We start from the raw sequence: 17,697 nt of genomic DNA on the forward strand, positions 1-17,697 counted from the left end.
CTCTCTTTTCCACCCCTTTTCTCCCACTCTGTCTCTGTCTCTTTCACTCTCTGTGTCTCTTTTTCTCTTCCTTTGTTGCTCTTTGTCTCTCTCTCTCTGTGTCTTTTAACCTCTTTTGCTCTAACTTCCTTTTTTCCTTTTCTGTCTTTTCTTTCTCTCTTCATACCCTTCGCGCTTTTTTTTCTCTTTTCTCTCCTTCTTTCTTTTTCTCTTTGGATTTTTTTCTTCCTCCCCTTTCTTTTCCCCCTCTCTCACGACTTTTTATATTTTGTTTCTCACGCTCTCTCCATCTTTTTCTTTCTTTGTCCCGCCCTCTCTCCTTTTCCTTCCCTCTTTCTCTTATGTCTTTATCCCTCTTTTTCTTTCTCTTTAATTTACTAGTCCTGCCCCCGACAGAATGTTTGTTCTATCGTGTGGCCCCCAAGTTAAAATGAGTTTGACACCCCTAGTCTAGATAGACTAGATATTTATCAGCATGCTGATGTCAGGTCAGGTAATAAAGACAGTATTGACAAATGTCGCACTTTTTTATTTTTTTTAACAAAAAATCTCTCACTTTAAGCAAACTGTATTAATGTTAATCCTGTAAATAATAAAAAAACAACAACAACACATTTGGCATTCACAAACTTGCCATAGATGTCGCGTTTGATTGCATAGTAGCCTATAACATATAAAAAGCAAATCTGGGGTAAACACTCTGAGGTACTGTACATGAAAGAATATGTATACACACTAGGTAGTTTGTTTAGTATTCCCTGCATTCATTTGCATAACACTGATGAGATAACGGATTGAAAATGTAGTCAGGGGATTAAATGACACATGAAAATTCAGAAGGTGGTGCAAGTCTTTGTGGTTCACCTTTGATGAAAGTACAACACGGGTGATAATCCTGTCATGACAATTTTTTTGTCATTTGGATTATGTCTATGAGGCGTCACAATTGAAATTTAAAAACACATTTTAAATAAAGGTGCTAAATACTGCAGTGGTTCGACTGTGCCTAGTTCCTCTGTGGCAGACTGGCAGCAGCTAAGCTCAGCGTCGTACTGCCCTGGTTTCAAACTTTACTGCTCCAAAGTGATGTTGGGAACAAAATATAAGAGATGGACCAAAGTAGGTAGTACACTGAAGGGGAGAGGAAACACGAGCAGAACAACATGACGACACCTAAGAAAAGGAAAGAAAAAGTGGAGAAGGGAAAATAATAGTTGAGTATATGTATTGTCAGCCAAGCAGGACTAATTGTCATGATTACTGATGTGACTCAGCTGTGCCCGCTCATTTGGCACCACTCGCCGCGGATTCTGATTGGCTCCCTGTCACTATTTGGACCCAGTCCTGTCGGTCCCCTGGTGTCAGTCCGTCTGCGAACCTGTTTTTCAAGGCAAGCCTTTTTTGACCCATGTCCCGTTTTTGCTCCCGTTTGTCTCCGGCTATGACCGTTTTGATCCCGACCACGTCTGCTCTCCCGTCCCGACTTACGACCCCTTTTGTTCCACCGTCTAGATAACTGTAATGTACTACTCTCCGGTCTCCCCAAATCCAAAATCAAGAGCCTTTAGGTAGTACAAAATGCTGCAGCGAGGCTTTTACCTAAGACAAGAAAGTTTTACCACATTACGCCGATTTTAGCTAACCTGCTTTGGCTCCCTGTTAGCTTAAGATGTGATTTTAAGGTTCTGTTGGTATTATACAAAATCATGCATGGACTTACTCCCTCATGTCTTTCAGATTTCATTTCGCCCTATGTTCCAGTCTGGAGCCTTCGCTCTGAAAATGCTGGTCTAATAGTGATCCCAAGAGCCAAGAAGAGAACAACAGGTTCGAGAGCGTTCTCCATTCGGGCCCTGATGTTGTGGAATGCTCTGCCCTCTGAGATCTGATTTGCAACCTCAGTGGAACTGTTTAAATCTAGGCTTAAAACACACTTCTATTTATAGCTTATGAACGATCTATATTTCCTGATGATGATATCTGTGTATTAATTGTTATTACAACTTCCATTGCAGCCTGGTCATCCTGGAAGGGGGTTTGCCTCATCTGCGGTCAAGCTATCTTCATTTTCCTCACGTTGAGGTTTTTGAGTTTTCCCTTGCCGTCCTGTAGGTTTTAGATCAGGGGATGCTGTAATAGTATGCAGTCTGTGGTATGTGCAGCCCTTTGAGACTCCTTGTGATTAAGGGCGTCACAAATAAACATGACTTGCCTTGACTTGATTTAATATGTCTTTCAACAGTTAATAGTTTAATGTTTCAATCGATTTGATCAAATTATCATAATGGTTTTTGGCCTTACCCCCAGCATAAACAACTTTCTTCCAGGCCTGGGACTCCAGCACTCTGTCGTGGGGATAGAAAGTGTGACTAATCATGAAGAGGATCATAGCCATGGCAATGATTCGCAGCATGGCCGTGTTGTTTCCCGACAGCAGCGAGGTACTGGCCAGCACCCCCGAGGAGTAGAGGCATGGGAGTCCGCGATACATGAACGGTATCCCTGCAGACCAAGAAGTGAAATGTGACACTTTAATGCGCGGGTTAGGGGCCAAGTGTGGCCTTTTCATGATTACATTTGGCTCAGAGACAATTCATTCTGGCGTACACATGCGAATGTGACGTCTGCCTTCTACCATTTCTTGGATATTTTTTCAAGTGTAGTCTGCATAAATTATGAAAATATGATGAATGATAATTGGCACTCTTGAGGACTGAAGACAAACATTTTCAGATTTCAATGATGTTGAAGATTTGCATCTATAAAACAGAAGTGAGGAGTTGATTCCTAAGGTCAGAGCTTGGGGTAAATATTGGAGGTCGACTGATTATTGGGCGGGCCCATCAACAACACCGATATCTGGGAATTTTGTCGGATATCAGTGTGTGCATTTTTATCTATTTGATTATATTTATTTAAAACTCTGTTATTTAGGTTTAGATGCAGCCCTCTCTTTCCTCAGATTCTACCCAGCCTGCTGCTTGTGATTGGAAAAGCAACCGGGGGAGGAGCCACAAGAGCAGGAAGAATAACGTTAGAGCGGCAGCTCTGTTAACTCGTACCGGCATGCCTGTGAATCAAGACCGCTGATAATATTGTGATTTTTTTTTTTTTAATTGTGGTAAAAAAGCAGGTGAGTGATTAAGCGATAGCGTAAAAAGAGTAGTCAACTTGTTCTAGGGAACCACGTTCAGGTGGAGACTTATACATGAGCTCTTATCATAACAGTTTGTCAATCAAGCACGTGTGTTTGTGATTGAGAGAGAGCATAAAAAGCACGCTAAGGTGAAAGGCTGAGTAATTAGCTGTTACCATTACATAAGTTTGTTAATTTGGCTCTAAAACACGAGTGCCCACACTTTAATCCGTGAGCTCTGATGAAATTTTAATGCACTTTTTTTTAAGTTGTTTTTGAGTTGAACATTTTTTTTTATTAGTTACTGCTAAGCCTATTATTTTCCTGCACTATTGGCTTTTGGTTTAAGAGAAAGATTAGTAATGTTAGTTGTGTTGAAATTCTAAATGACTTACTTTAAAAAGTTTCAGTGAGCAATTTTAGTTTTTATGTCCTGTCATACGAGTTTCTGCTAACCCTAATTTTATTTCCTGCCCTATTAGTTTTTGGTTTAAGTAAAAGATTAATCATGTTAGTTGTGTTGAAATTCTAATTTATTCATTGTAAAGGGTTTCAGCGAGTTATTAAAGTTTTATTTGAATTTATAATAGGTCTTTGTTTCTTTTTGCATAATTAATCGATTCTTGCGCCAATTTGTAAGCTCTTACAGGAAATTAATATTGTCTCCAAATATCGGTTATCAGCCTCTTCTCAATGCTAATAATCGATATCACACTTAAATCTATCGGTATTTAAAACTTAGATACTTCAACACTCAAATATTTCAAAACAAAATCCACTTGTTGACCTCTATATGTGGGAGTGACCATTTTGGAGTGTAGTCAAGTTAAAATGATATCATAAATGGTTTCAGTTTATAACCAATCATATTTCACCTCTTCTCTGAAGGAGGCCACCATCAGAGATGGATAACAAAATAGCACTTCCAAAATCTTACCACGCATACAACACAATATTAATAGGAAATCTTTGAGTTTGTATCCACTTTAAGCATTTAACAGACCAGTAGGTCAGGTTCATCTAATGTGGATTGACTAATTTCTATTGATCTATTCTTCTAGTCACAAACTCTGGAACAAACTCGAGATGAAGGGGAGCAAAAAAATTGAAGGAAAAATAAAAATTAAAAAAGGTGAAGTAAATATATTCATAATCTTAGATGTATTATCTGACTTCATATTTAGTCATGTGTTGGTTCTTTCCAATGCTGAAAAGATGTGATTTTTACATACACTTTGTTATAAAAATTTGGCTCATGATTCAATTATTGGGAAAAAAGATGAGACTTTCACAGGGACGGAACCAAGAAAAGAGCTGGCTTTTTCCTGTCAGGCCTTTTGTTCTTTATATTGTTGATTTTTATTTCATTGTAATCTTGTATTTGATGAACAATCAATCAATCAATAAATCAATCGATCAGAGTCCTCCTTCCTTTAATCACACCTCCCTCTACTCCAAATCCACAAATGCTATATTATATTGAAAGACTATTTAGATGAGTGGGTTGTGCACAACACTGTATTATTGTACAGAAAATGTTTGAGTTCACTATTATAGATGACCACGGTATGTGGGAGTATTACACCTTTATGCATGTAATTTACAAAATAGGACATCATTCTTTTCCAATTCAAATAATTCTATGCAATAGTTCTAAGGGACCTGTTATTTCTTCTGAACTTAGCTGAACTAAAAACTAAATATCACATATTTTACTCAAATCGGGCACTGTCAGTATATGCAGCTGATGTAGATAATGTACAGGGTTGGGTTACTCCAACTGGATTACTTTCAATTACTTTTGGATTACTCCAATACCAAATATGCTAATAAAAGACAAAAGAAACTAAATATGAATAAAATGACTGAATTTTGTGCAGGCTTGGGGAGTAACGGAATACATGGAACGGCAAAAATGATGTTGGCAAGCTGTTTGGATTTATTTTCATTCTGTTTCTGTCGCATTTTATGTTAGTTTTGCCGGAGATCAAAGAGATACAAGGCCAGGAGAGAAAGCTTACCACGTGTTGTGAGTCATCATTTTATTCATAATTAGTTTCTTTTGTCTTTTATTAGCATATTTGGTGTTGGAGTAATCCAAAAGTAATTGAAAGTAATCAAGTTAGAGTAACCCTACCCAACCCTGGTAATGTAAGGCTTTAAAATTAGATTCTTAGATGAAAAACATGATATGTACACTGATTGGAGGGTCCCATGTTTTTTAAAACGTTGTACCTGAAAACCTGAAGAAAGCAAAAAAGCTGAGGCACCTTAGGGACTCACCACTTGAGAAGAAACAGAGGCGGACAAAGACGGAGAGGATGTAACACATGCACAGGATGTTATCCAGCAGGTAAGATGTCCTCAACAGCAGGGACGTGGCAATCCCAAATGTTGTGAAATCGGCAAAGTCATCCAGCTTTGCACCTAGCGGGAGAAAAGAGGGACAAAAGAGAATAAACTAAACAAGTAAAGGCATTCCTTGAGCATAAAGTTCTGAAAGGTCATCCGCTAGGCAGGAATTTCGGCGTCAGCGCCAGGAAGAGGTGAATTGGACCACAGCTGGAATGGACAAGGTGGCATTCTGATGCCCAGGGTCAACCATTTTAGCAATTCCAGAAATGCAGGGAAAGCCAAAGCAATGGATCACATGAACAATTGAGAGGCCGTCCAGTGGAATTAGTCTGCCTAATCACAAAGTTCATTTAGCAAAATATGTGAGGGTCAAAACAGCATTCACCTGCAAAGTCATGCAGAAAAAATTCTGCACAGACACAAAGACCTGTGACATGTGCAGTCAACAATGAACGGTGCGCCTCGCGCTATTTTGGGCTTTTGAGTAAATAAAGCTGTGCCTCACTGTTGTGATGAGTTTTATAGTTGGAAATTGAGGGGGAATGTATTTACTGTATAGCCTACTGCAGGGGTAAGGCATATATGGCCTCGCAAGGCAGGTATGGCTCTTTTCATGAGTACATCTGGCTCAGAGATATTACAAAGGCCATAATAATCTTCTTTATGCCTTCCCAATTTTGATGTATGCAAAGTCAAAGTGACACGGAAGATGGAGTGTTCGGTCCAAAATTTATAGGTAAAAGTTTTATTTACAGTTTACACCTGACCTGCATACTCCAGTCCTCGGGGGCTGCATGCCCTGCATGACTTTGGAAGTTTCTCTTCTTCAACTCAGGTGATACAACTTATCAGCTAGTTAGCAAGGTGGTAAGAGCTTGGAATCACCTGTATTGGAGCAGAGAAACGTCAAAAACCAGGCAGGACATGCGGTCCAAAAAGGATTGGAGTGTCAAGTGTGGTTTACACTCGAGGTACCGCATTGTGACTGTACGTATCTAAGGAATCTTTTTTTGTTCACTCGTTTCACAAAATATTCATTGTTGAAACACTTTCTGATAAAAACCCATAGAACAAACTGGAAAACAAAACAGCCAAGCACCCAAAGCAATTTGACTGAGTGAGCGGCAGGGGTGGGCGGGGATCTGCACACATAGCACACTCCCAGAAATACATCCGTATCCAGCTCAGTTGTATTTTGTGATCTTTTTATAACAGAAATCTGCTTGCACCTTGTTTTGAAACCCATATTTAAGACAGAAATGAAAGTCAAAATGAGCCTCAACGATATTAAAGGTATATTGTGTTATATTTGACCACTAAATGGCACTATATTGTCCAATGCGAATGAAACCAGTGCCAAGTGTCCACAGCATAGCAGCAAGATACCAGACAAACATGGCGGCGACTAGTAGCTATGGATTCCACAGTGTAAAAGAAATACAAAATTCTCGACCCATGAATAATTATAAAAATTAACCTGGGTAGGATAGTTTTGTGTATTTTTGCCTATTATTTTTTCCAAATTAAGGGTTTTTGTACCACTAAGAGGCACTTAAAATTATTTAAGCCACTGCGGGAGACACATTAAGTGGTATATGTGTTGATATGGGGACTAGGCTCTTGCATTATTATTTCATAGATTTGATCAAATCATTAAAGGATACTCAGTGACATAAAATGTGCTGAAGAATTAGCTTTTATCCTGTTGAATTTTATCTTGATAAATCAAAAAAAAAAAAAAGAAATTTCCTGGCTTTTTAAGTGAACATGGCCTACAGTAGAAATCAGGGATGTGATTTGACCAAAGTGAAATTATCTGAAAATTAGCGGGGGGGGGGGGGGGGGGGGGGTGATTGCTAGCTGGGGGGGGGGGGGGGGGGGGGGGGGGGAACCAGGTAGGACCAGGGCAGTAAAAAGTACAATAAGTATAGGCCCTACAGTAAAGTGTTGGTGTAATGTACACATGAAAATCTATTATTGTAATTGTTAAATATTTATGGCCATTTTTATTACGTTATAATATTTTCGAAAAAAATGGGAAAACTGTCAAATAAATTTGAAAAGTTTACCACCTACCTCAAAATTCACGACTCTATCAGCAACTGGTACAGGTTGTTGGGGTGGATCACGTCTCTTTATTACCGCTTCCGATTGTGATGTCAATAAGGGATGGAGGCCGTAAAGTTTTGGAGTTTTCGTTTGGGCACCGAAACTTCCAGCGATGGAATAATTTGTCGTTCTTGACTGGAGTTCTTTCACGTGTTTTTTGCTCTTTGCGTGACTTTCAAGAGCTTTGAAACCTCTCCCACCATAGTCGATGGTATCATGACACCAAATGCAAAGTGCTTTCCCGGCACGATCGATCTTCCGAATAAAGTCATTGAACAAATTCGTCACAGTCTTCTTTCCAACATTCGTAGATAATTCCTTCTCCAACCAGTCCCATCGAAACTTGTTTTTTACAATCTTATCAATTTCTTTAGCTCGCGGAGCATCTTTGCGTTCGATCACGGACATCTTTCTTTAAACACCCGGCAAAAACGTGTGAGAAATGAACAATGGCACACTCCTATAACAAGCGCGTTTATTGGTCAACACGAGACTTCAACCAATCGCAAGTACGTTTCATTTCAGTTACGGAAACACTCAAATGGCATGCTGTCGAGACGAAATCGTTTTTTTTTACCAATTAAAACACCGGAAATTTTAAAATTTTATTTTTGGAGATAAAAAAAGCGGAATTCCGCGAATTAACGGAAAAATCACATCCCTGAGAAATAACTTTCTGTTTAAACTAACTTAATAGAAGAGCAGCTTCAGCAACAGACTGCTGTCACAGTCTTGTTCCACGGACAGACTGAGGAGATTATTTCTTCCTCATGCCATGAGGCTCTTTAACTCCACTCAGAGGAGTAAAAGTCCCCATTAAACCCCACCCCCACATTTTCATATTAGCCTATTCTTTGACAGTGTGTATTTTCCATAGCACTATTTAAATACTCTATAGCAAAACGTTATATTGGGTATTTTTGTATTCTATATCTTTACTTTATTTTTCAACACAAGGATACTGCTGGAAGTGTGAATTTCCTTACGGGGATGAATAAAGTATCTATCTATCTATCTATCTATCTATCTATCTATCTATCTATCTATCTATCTATCTATCTATCTATCTATCTATCTATCTATCTATCTATCTATCTATCTATCTATCTATCTATCTATCTATCTATCTATCTATCTATCTATCTATCTATCTATCTATCTATCTATCTATCTATCTATCTATCTATCTATCTTCCTACCTACCTACCTAAATAGTCGTTGCATTATTTATAAGAAATGGGTCTACTTTCTCATGGCTCTTTTCGCATTAAGTACCTAGCAAGACAATCCAAATGATTAATCGGCTGAATCTCCACTGGCAGGAACTTTTCTGAGTGGCCAAATTAAAAAAAAACAACAAAGCGGTAAGAAGAGAACCCAAGCCAATGCTCCACTTGAAGTTGATCTTTGGCAGACTATGGACCACAACAAGTCCACTTACCCAGTGCAGAACAGGCGTTGAGTCGCCTGGCAACGGCTCCATCTGCCAAATCCAGCAGGTAGCCAATCAGAATGAGCCAGCATGCTGTGTGGTGGTGCCTGGACAAAACAAACTTGTTTAATAGCAGCAACATGCGAGAGGATATGTGAAGCACTGTTATTTATTCCGCCTTTTAAAGACATTGGGACTGGATTTCTGTGTTTGGGTCTTATTCAATTTTAGGGTGCAAATCTAATTTAGGGCTGGAACTTTAAATATGAAAGAATTATAAACTATAAGGAAGAGGAGTCAGTGTTTTCCGATAGAAAGTGATAAAATGAGCTTTGCCTGGACTTTACTTGTTCTTTATCTTAAGTTGCAAAAGGTGCGTGCTGATACTGTAATAAATGTATTTCAGTGAAATTCATATGGTAGTCATACTAAAATTTATGAGGACGTTTACACATTTGCAACCGCATTATTTAAGTTGTTTTCTCACCCACTTAAGACATGACTTTGAAAGTCAATAGAGGTTATCAGTCTCCTGGTTAAGTTTCAAGTCTCATTACATCAACCATATCGAAGTCCATCCATCCATCCATCCATTATCTTCACCTCTTATCCTCAGTAGAGTCGCGGGGGCGCTGGAGCCCATCCCAGCAATCTTCGGGCAGTGGGCAGGGGACACCCTGAACTGGTTGCCAGCCAGTCCCAGGGCACACAGAGACAGACAACTCACTTGCTCATTCACACCTAGGGACAATTTGGACCAGCCAATTAACCTGACATGCGTGGAGTGCCTCGATGAAACCCACACAGGCATGGGGAGAACATGCAAACTCCACACGGGGGAGGCAGCAGAAGCTGGACTTGAATCCTGAACCTCCGTACTGAGGGGCTGCACGTTAACCACCCAGCCGCCGTGCCGCCCCATATAGAAGTAATCTTCCAAAAACTTAAAATTGACCTTACCTGGGTCAAAAATCGACTGATCCACTTCTTGAATTACATGAATCCAACTTTCTGAATAGTTTTGCACAAAATAATTTTTTTAATACCTCATTATTTTGGTTGTTTCAAACCAAATGACCCCAGTATTTTGCAGTTGGTTAGTAAATTACAAACTAAGACATTTAAAACGATACATTTAAACAAATAACTAATACTTTAAGGGTTGTTTTAGGAGGACATAAAGAGAACACATTTTATAAATTCTTTTAAACAATACATTCAACTTTATTGGTTGTTTTTAAGCACAAGAAAGTAATTTCCACGGTTTAATGTACACAAAAAATGCCAACTTTGTGTTTTTTTCTAGATTTGTTTTCAACAAAATTATGCAATTCTGTAAAAACGTGTTGTCTCAAACAGGGTTGGGTAGAGTTACTTTAATTTGATTACTTTTAATTACTTTTGGATTACTCCAATACCAAATATGCTAATAAAAGACAAAAGAAACTAAATATGAATCAAATTATGACTCACAACACGTGGTAAGCTTTCTCTCCTGGCTTTGATCTCTTTGATCTCCGGCAAAACTAACATAAAATGCGACAGAAACAAAATGAAAATACATCCAAACAGCTTGCCATCATCATTTTTGCCGTTCCATCTTTTTTTTTTTTGAAATGGAAACTTTTTTCTTCAAAAAAGGAATTATATATGGAGAGAAAACAATTATTTTGAACACATTCTTTAAATTATCAAAATTCATTTACACAAAATTCCCCAATTTTGGGTGGAGCAACCCTGGGTGGGGGTGGGCAAATCGCTGGTGGTGCATTCTGGGTTAAAGATATTCTTCAAATGAAAAGGGGAAAATCAAACGAAAGGACGTTCTGACTGACCCATTAAGACTGCTGAGGATGGAGGCAATGCCCATGATCATGTTGGCAACTGAGAGAGCGTTTGCAGCATTTCTTCGAGCAAACTCCTTAATCTGGAGAACCGCGGCCCGATCACTGAGAAACAACTTGTTGGTGCACTGGAACAGACCTGTGGCCGGATCATAGAAGCAGTTAGAAGCCATCTGGGCCGACATGTGCCCACTTTACGATCGCTAAAGCACTTTCCCAGACTGAGTCAAATCTCAGTCAAAAGTAAAACATGTACAAAAAGTATATTTCAATCTAAAGTTTCTCACCCTAGCGTCTACGTATGTGTGCCAACCAATGCCTGTAATTATACATTTTATGGTCAATAAGGGGCTAGTCAAACCGGCTGAGCTTTCACCTATAGCCTATTTGTTTATCACTGATCAACCAATTGGTGAAAAGCTCAGGAAACAGGGCCACCTCCTCATTCAAATAACATTTTAATGGGGCAAAATACACACACAAAAGACAAAACACATGGCAAAACTAATATGACAATAAATAAATGACAAAATGCATAGATAAATAAATTGCATTTGTGTCCATCCATCCATCATCTGTGCCAATTATCCTCAGTAGGGTTGCGGGGGTGCTGGAGCCCATCCCAGCTATCTTCAGGCAGTGGGCAGGGGACACCCTGAACTGGTTGCCAGCCAGTTTTAGGGCACATAGACACAGACAACCATTCACTCGCTCATTCACACCTAGGGACGATTTGAACCGGCCAATTAACCTGACATGCATGTTTTTGGAATGTGGGAGGAAACCGGAGTGCCCGGAGGAAACCCCTGGAGGCACGGGTAGAACATGCAAACTCCACACAGTGAGGCAGCGGTAGCTGGACTTGAACCCTGAACCTCTTCACCGTGGGGCTGCACGCTAATCACCCAGCCGCCATGCTGCCTTGCGTTCATGTCATGTATAAATACATTTGATATATAGATATATATAGATATATATATATATATATATATATATATATATATGCATGTCTTGTACAACTTCATTTACTGACATGGGATATATTTGGAGGTATTCATTTATGTAGTTACACATTTATTCATACATTTATTTTTAAATATGGCAGAATCTGTTCTCCATATACAGCTACAATATTAGCTTTATTATTATGATAGTGATGTCCGTTTAAATGTTTTACAAAACATTTACAACATGCAACATTATCCACCGGCTCATTCTCTCTTAATACCTCACAGACACCACTAAAAGGTCGTTTAAATTTCTTCATTTGAGTTAGTACTTCAACTGTGCCAAATTTTATTTAGATTTGTAAAGTTTTAAATTAACAAACAGTACCTAATAAAAAAAAAATCATCTGCACAAGGGTTGCAGGCTAAAACATTTCCAAGCTATGGCAAAAATGTAGAAGAAAGCCCAAAGAGATAAAAAAGCCAGATCTTGGATTCGAACCCACAACCCACGTGAGAGGTAACAATCATTTGGCCGCCATGCTGCCACATGATTAAAAAAAATATTTCAGTACACAAACACACAAGCACAATGTGCTAACGTGTAGCTAGTGTGTACTGCAACAACTGTATTGACGCCTACCAGACGTGAGATCAATTTGTCTGCAAGCGCCAATTAAAAGAGGTGACCTAGGACAGCGTGGCAGAGGCTAATGGAGCCAGTCTATCGACAAGTGCCAGTGACGCATCGATTTTTTGTGTTGCCCCGAGTGTGTAAAAAGATTGCTTTTTGGCGAATTTTAAGATTCCACTGTGTTACGATCAGACTAAAATTAGCTTTACAGATAGGTAGTCACCAAAGTCATTCAGTAATATTAGCAAGATGTAAATAATTGTGACGACCAATGTTCCCTCTAATTATCCACGGGTCTGAGCGTTCACACAAAGTCGGTGAGCAACGCTTGAAACAACAGTGAGCAACCATAATCCCAAGTGTGGCAAGATAATTAATTATCAAACATGTCCAAAACTTGACATCAAGTTACATTTTCAGGCAATGCACAATTATTTCTCTTTTGAATGAATTGACTCATGTACTATTGCAAAGGTTGTACGGCCTACAAACGTCGTTTGTTCTTACAATTCTTTCACAAGATATCCATTTCTTTTTATTTCCTGATATATATTGTCGCATAATATTAGCATTTTTGGGGGCTTATTTAGTCGGTTGTAAGATACAGAACTGTACTTAATCACATTTTTTTAGTGGAAGTACAATGTTGGCAACAAGATTCACTTGATATGATTGGAAATTATTTTAATGCAACACAAACCTTTTCTTCTTTTTTCCGTGTTTTTTCTACTTTTTTAAAAATTTCTTTAAAAAAAAGTCTCATTATGGTTATTTTTTCCGAGCTGTTACTTTTTCTTTTTTGTTCTCTATTTACTTTTTCCCTACATTTCTTTCTTTTCTTCTGGCTTTTTCTAAATTTTTCCTTCTTTTTTACTTTTTACTTTTCTTTCTTTTTTCTCAGCTTTCACTACATTTTTATTTTGGTATTTTTTCTTTTTTGTTCTATTCCCCCCTTCCTTTAAGTCATTTTGTGCATAATTTTACATAATATTTGGTCATGTTGGGATTAAAGAAGCAAAAACAACCTGAAGAGCCGTTTAGGACCCGAAAGAGCCGGTTCCTTTTAGTGAGCCGAGCTAAAGTAGCCGGTTCTCGACAAACTCTACTAACTTTACTTTTCAACTTCGTTCAACATTGACTTCAAAATACTGTACCGTATTTAGGACACAACGTCAGGGGAACCCATGTATTTTTACCTTCATGCTCTGTAACTTTGACTTAAGTCGCTTCTTAATTAGTAATTTTGAGCCCTCATTTTTGTGCGCTGGCTAGATTTTCTTGTGCGCTGAGAATGTGCGAGCAGTGCGCTTAGAGAGAACACTGGTGACGACATCTTGCTGTATTAACATGTGAATTAGTTTTTTTTATTTTTTTCTACCACTTTCTCACATGTCATAGTAGTGTCCAAGACAGTGTGATCAGATCTTGACTTAAAAGGTTAACAACACAGATTTCAACGTGGCATCATTAGCAACCCGGATGTAACAAGTTTCACCCTGAACTTCCTGTGATTCCAAAGGCAGGGCAGTTCAAGAGACTCTTCATCTGAAACAAAACAGCGAATGAGACAAGAGTACATGTCATGATGACTGATGTGACTCACCTGTGCCCGCTCATTTGGCGCCAACCGCCGCGGGTTCTGATTGGCTCCCTGTCACTATTTGAACCCAGTCCTGTCAATCCCCTGTTGTCAGTCTGTCTGCGAACCTCTGTTTATTACAAGGCAAGCCTTTTTCGACCCTGACTCCCACCTGTCCCGTTTTTGATCCCGTCTGTCTCCGGCTACTACCTGTTTTGATCCCAACCACGTCAGCTCTCCCGTCCCGGCTTACGACCTCTTTTTGTCCCCAACTACGACTACTCTCCCGTTCTGGCTTACGACTCGTTTCCGACCCCGACCACGCCTTGCTCTACCAGTCCCAGCTACCGACAAAATTTTTCCGTCCCTGACACCGCCATCACTCGCTACGGAAGATCCACTTCCGTGTTTGGATCACAATCCGACTACGAGAGCGACTTGCTTCGCACGTCCAGCAAACACCGGATCGTGGGCACAGCCCTTCCTCTTTCCTTCAATAAAACATGGGATAAACGTAACGCAATTGGGTCCTGTTTCGGTTCTGGTCCTGATAGTACACGTCCAACCACAATTCTTAAACTTAAGCTTCATTTTAACGACTATTTTTCAGGCAGCTTTAAAATTGTGGGACACATCAAGACAAAACATGTTAGAGCAGCTCATGTTTGAGGGGCTCTAAGAGTAAGTGCAAGCCTATCCAGATTTAGCTCTCTAAATCCCAATCACTCTATAACGAGTGCAAAAAACATGGGAAGTCCTGCGTTGCATAAAATAGTACTCTGTAACCTAGTAACCACTTAACAAGAGGGCAGAAAAGAAACAAGTAAAATGTACTGTTAAAACAAAAACACAAAATACAGGCAGCATGTACAGTACTGCAATTTAACAAGAACTGTCATGAATACAGATGTGAATCACCTGTGCCCGCTCATTTGGCGCCAACCGCCGTGGGTTCTGCTTGGCTTCATGTCGCTATTTAAACCCAGTCCTGTCATTCCCCTGTTGTCAGTCTGTCTGTGAACCTCTGTTTATACAAGGTAAGCTTTTTTCGTCCCTGACTACCGCCTGTCCCGTTTGTCTCCGGCTACTACCTGTTTTGATCCCGACCCCGTCAGCTCTACCGTCCCGGCTTACGATCCATTTTTGATCCATCTACGTCTACTCTCCCGTCCTGGCTTACGACTCGTTTCCGACCTCGACCACGCCTTGCTCTCCCTGTCCCGGCTACCGACCTGTATTCCGTCACTGACACCGCCATCGCTCTCTTGTACTCGGATTGTGATCCGAGTGCAAGAGCAACTTACTTCCCGCGTCCAGCGAACACCCGATCGTGGGCGCAGCCCTTCCTCTTCCTTTCAATAAAACTTTTGGTAAATGTTACGCAATTGGGTCCTGATTCCGTTCTGGTCCCGATAAGAACTCAATCTCATTTATTCAATCCAACCTACTGTAAATTTTTGCGGCGAAGGCTCAGTACTGTTAGTAACGCTTTACAAAAGGAACACAGTTTTGGAATGCAATTACTTTTCTCAATAACAAGTACTGTGACGCGTTATTACCAAAATCTTGCAACTCAACTGTTGGTACAACACTGTTACTCCGCTACTTACAGTATTAAAAACAAATAATGAATTAAGAAGTATTTGTTCTGTTCTCCTTTGCTCATCAATCAAAATACAATCATCAGTCTTCCAGCAACACAACTCTGTCAACTCAATCGCCGTAGTTGGGCATGTTTATATTTACTCACAAAATACAACTGAATAGTGACTTTGGCGCCCTCTCGAGTACAGCGTGCAAGTACGTAATTTCTCCCTAATGATATTCTGATATTCTTCCTACTGTAAATAATGGAATCCTAGCTAAATTTGTAACTATGAAATCAGGGGGTCAGTTTATAAGCGTATCACCAGCAGCACGTGAAGAGGAGGCGTGGCTATTACAGGGACAACGAAATTAATGGGGCAAACGTGATCACAGAATTTACACTAGTAAGAGTGCTGAATTTGGTCTTTTTATTTCTTAATTTTTTTTTACAATACACCTGGAGAAAAAAATGCTTTGGCCATTACCCAGAAATGGAGAAGGAAATATTTGATCAATATGAAGTCGAAAGACAAAAATGGATATGGAGTGTCTCGACTGTGTTAGTTTGCAAGCTCTCGAGAATGCCAAGAATATGCAAGCTTCACTGCTAACACAGGGTGGTGTATACATTTTCTTCTATTTCTTTTATTGGGTGGCTATCAGGGTTGGGTAGGGTAACTTTAACTTGATTACTTTCAATTACTTTTGGATTACTCCAATACAAAATATGCTAATAAAAGACAAAAGAAACTAAATAGGAATAAAATTACTAAATTTTGTGCAGGCTTGGGGAGTATCGGAATATATGGAATGGCAAAAATGATGTTGGCAAGATGTTAGGATTACTCTCATTTTTTTGGTGTCGCATTTTATGTTAGTTTTGACGGAGATCAAAGAAATCAAAGCCAGGAGAGAAAGCTTACCCCGTGTTGTGAGTCATAATTGTATTCATATTTAGTCTCTTTTGTCTTTTATTAGCATATTTGGTATTGGAGTAATCCAAAAGTAATTGAAAGTAATCACGTTAAAGTCACCCTACCCAACCCTGGTGGTTATTGTATACAGTTCTAGGGGTAGGCTTCAACTTGGGTATATACGGTACAGAGTAACGCGCTACTTTTGTAATCCTGGAGGTGACAGATATTCCTTTTAATTTAAGTCAATAAGAACTGTAACAAATCTTTTTTTTTCTGCAAAGCGCTCAAAGCACTGCGTAATCCAGATTAGTTTGATGAATAATTATTGGACCTACCGGAGGATGGCGTCAACAGGATCATGACCGTCTCTCTAGCACAACAGCTAAAAGAAAAAAAAAAAGATAAAAACGTGTTCAATAAGACGATACAATCTCTCCAGATGCCCAGTATTACTTTTTAACGCATCTCCAAATGTGTATGCACCTGCTGGTTGCAAACAGCGCATTGTCACAATTTCATGAAGAAGTGGCAAAATGCAAGCGTTTAAATCATGATACGAGTATTTTCCTTGAAGATGCAAAGAGTATTCTAATTTTTTTTTGATTTTTCTCTCTTTAACTGTGACATTTAACGTAACTTTCTTCTATGATCTTACCTGAAGTGAGCGTCTAGGAGTAGAAAAATGAATGCAATTTCACCAACCCAGAAGTATGCACGCACTCTAGTCTCCCTAAAATTTGATTTTTTTTTCTTCACAGTGTTTGCAGATTCAGCAGCACGTTCAAGCTGTCAACGTCGCAGCGACACAGGCTTTTAAAGAGCCCTCGGGAGAGCGCTGGAATATTCCACCGGAAGTGACGTCATTCTAGGTTTCCAAGTACTTTCTATAACGTTGCCCTCTGATTCTCAGCGCTCACAGTTTGGGACAAAGCATGAAAGAATGCGTGTGACAAAAAACAAACAGAACATGCGTTAGCTTTTTTTTCATTGCACGCGAGACTTCATGCAACTTTACTTTGAAAGAATTCGCATACAGGCACGCCGATATGATTAGATGTAATTATAATCAGGGCCGATTATTTATCATTAGTATGTATGATAATGTTCAGGGTTGGGTAGGGTTACTTTAACTGGATTACTTTCAATTACTTCTGGAT

The 17,697-nt window shown here is 39.4% G+C and overlaps 1 protein-coding gene across 3 annotated transcripts; it reads right to left on the reverse strand.

Moving 5' to 3' along the window:
- Positions 1-508: 508 nt before the first annotated feature.
- On the reverse strand, positions 509-17,364 carry tmem269 (transmembrane protein 269). 3 transcript variants are annotated; one of them, XM_088330696.1, is made up of 8 exons: positions 17,196-17,364; positions 16,876-16,922; positions 13,847-14,002; positions 10,868-11,015; positions 9,042-9,139; positions 5,420-5,563; positions 2,302-2,502; positions 509-1,173 (listed from the first exon to the last, which is right to left on the reverse strand). In XM_088330696.1, exons 3-8 carry the CDS (start codon positions 13,851-13,853, stop codon positions 1,064-1,066), a joined length of 708 nt encoding a protein of 235 aa, XP_088186822.1. In that variant the 5' UTR covers positions 13,854-14,002; positions 16,876-16,922; positions 17,196-17,364; the 3' UTR covers positions 509-1,063. The 3 variants fall into 3 exon arrangements, with proteins under 3 accessions (XP_088186822.1, XP_088186821.1, XP_088186820.1); XM_088330695.1 differs by lacking the exon at positions 13,847-14,002; XM_088330694.1 differs by lacking the exons at positions 13,847-14,002; positions 16,876-16,922; positions 17,196-17,364 and having other exon boundaries at positions 10,868-11,740.
- Between the last annotated feature and the right edge of the window lie 333 nt (positions 17,365-17,697).

This window comes from Urocampus carinirostris, chromosome 3 (genome assembly GCF_059441175.1).
Source record: "Urocampus carinirostris isolate Australia breed hairy pipefish chromosome 3, RoL_Ucar_1.0, whole genome shotgun sequence".
Taxonomy (NCBI): domain Eukaryota; kingdom Metazoa; phylum Chordata; class Actinopteri; order Syngnathiformes; family Syngnathidae; genus Urocampus; species Urocampus carinirostris.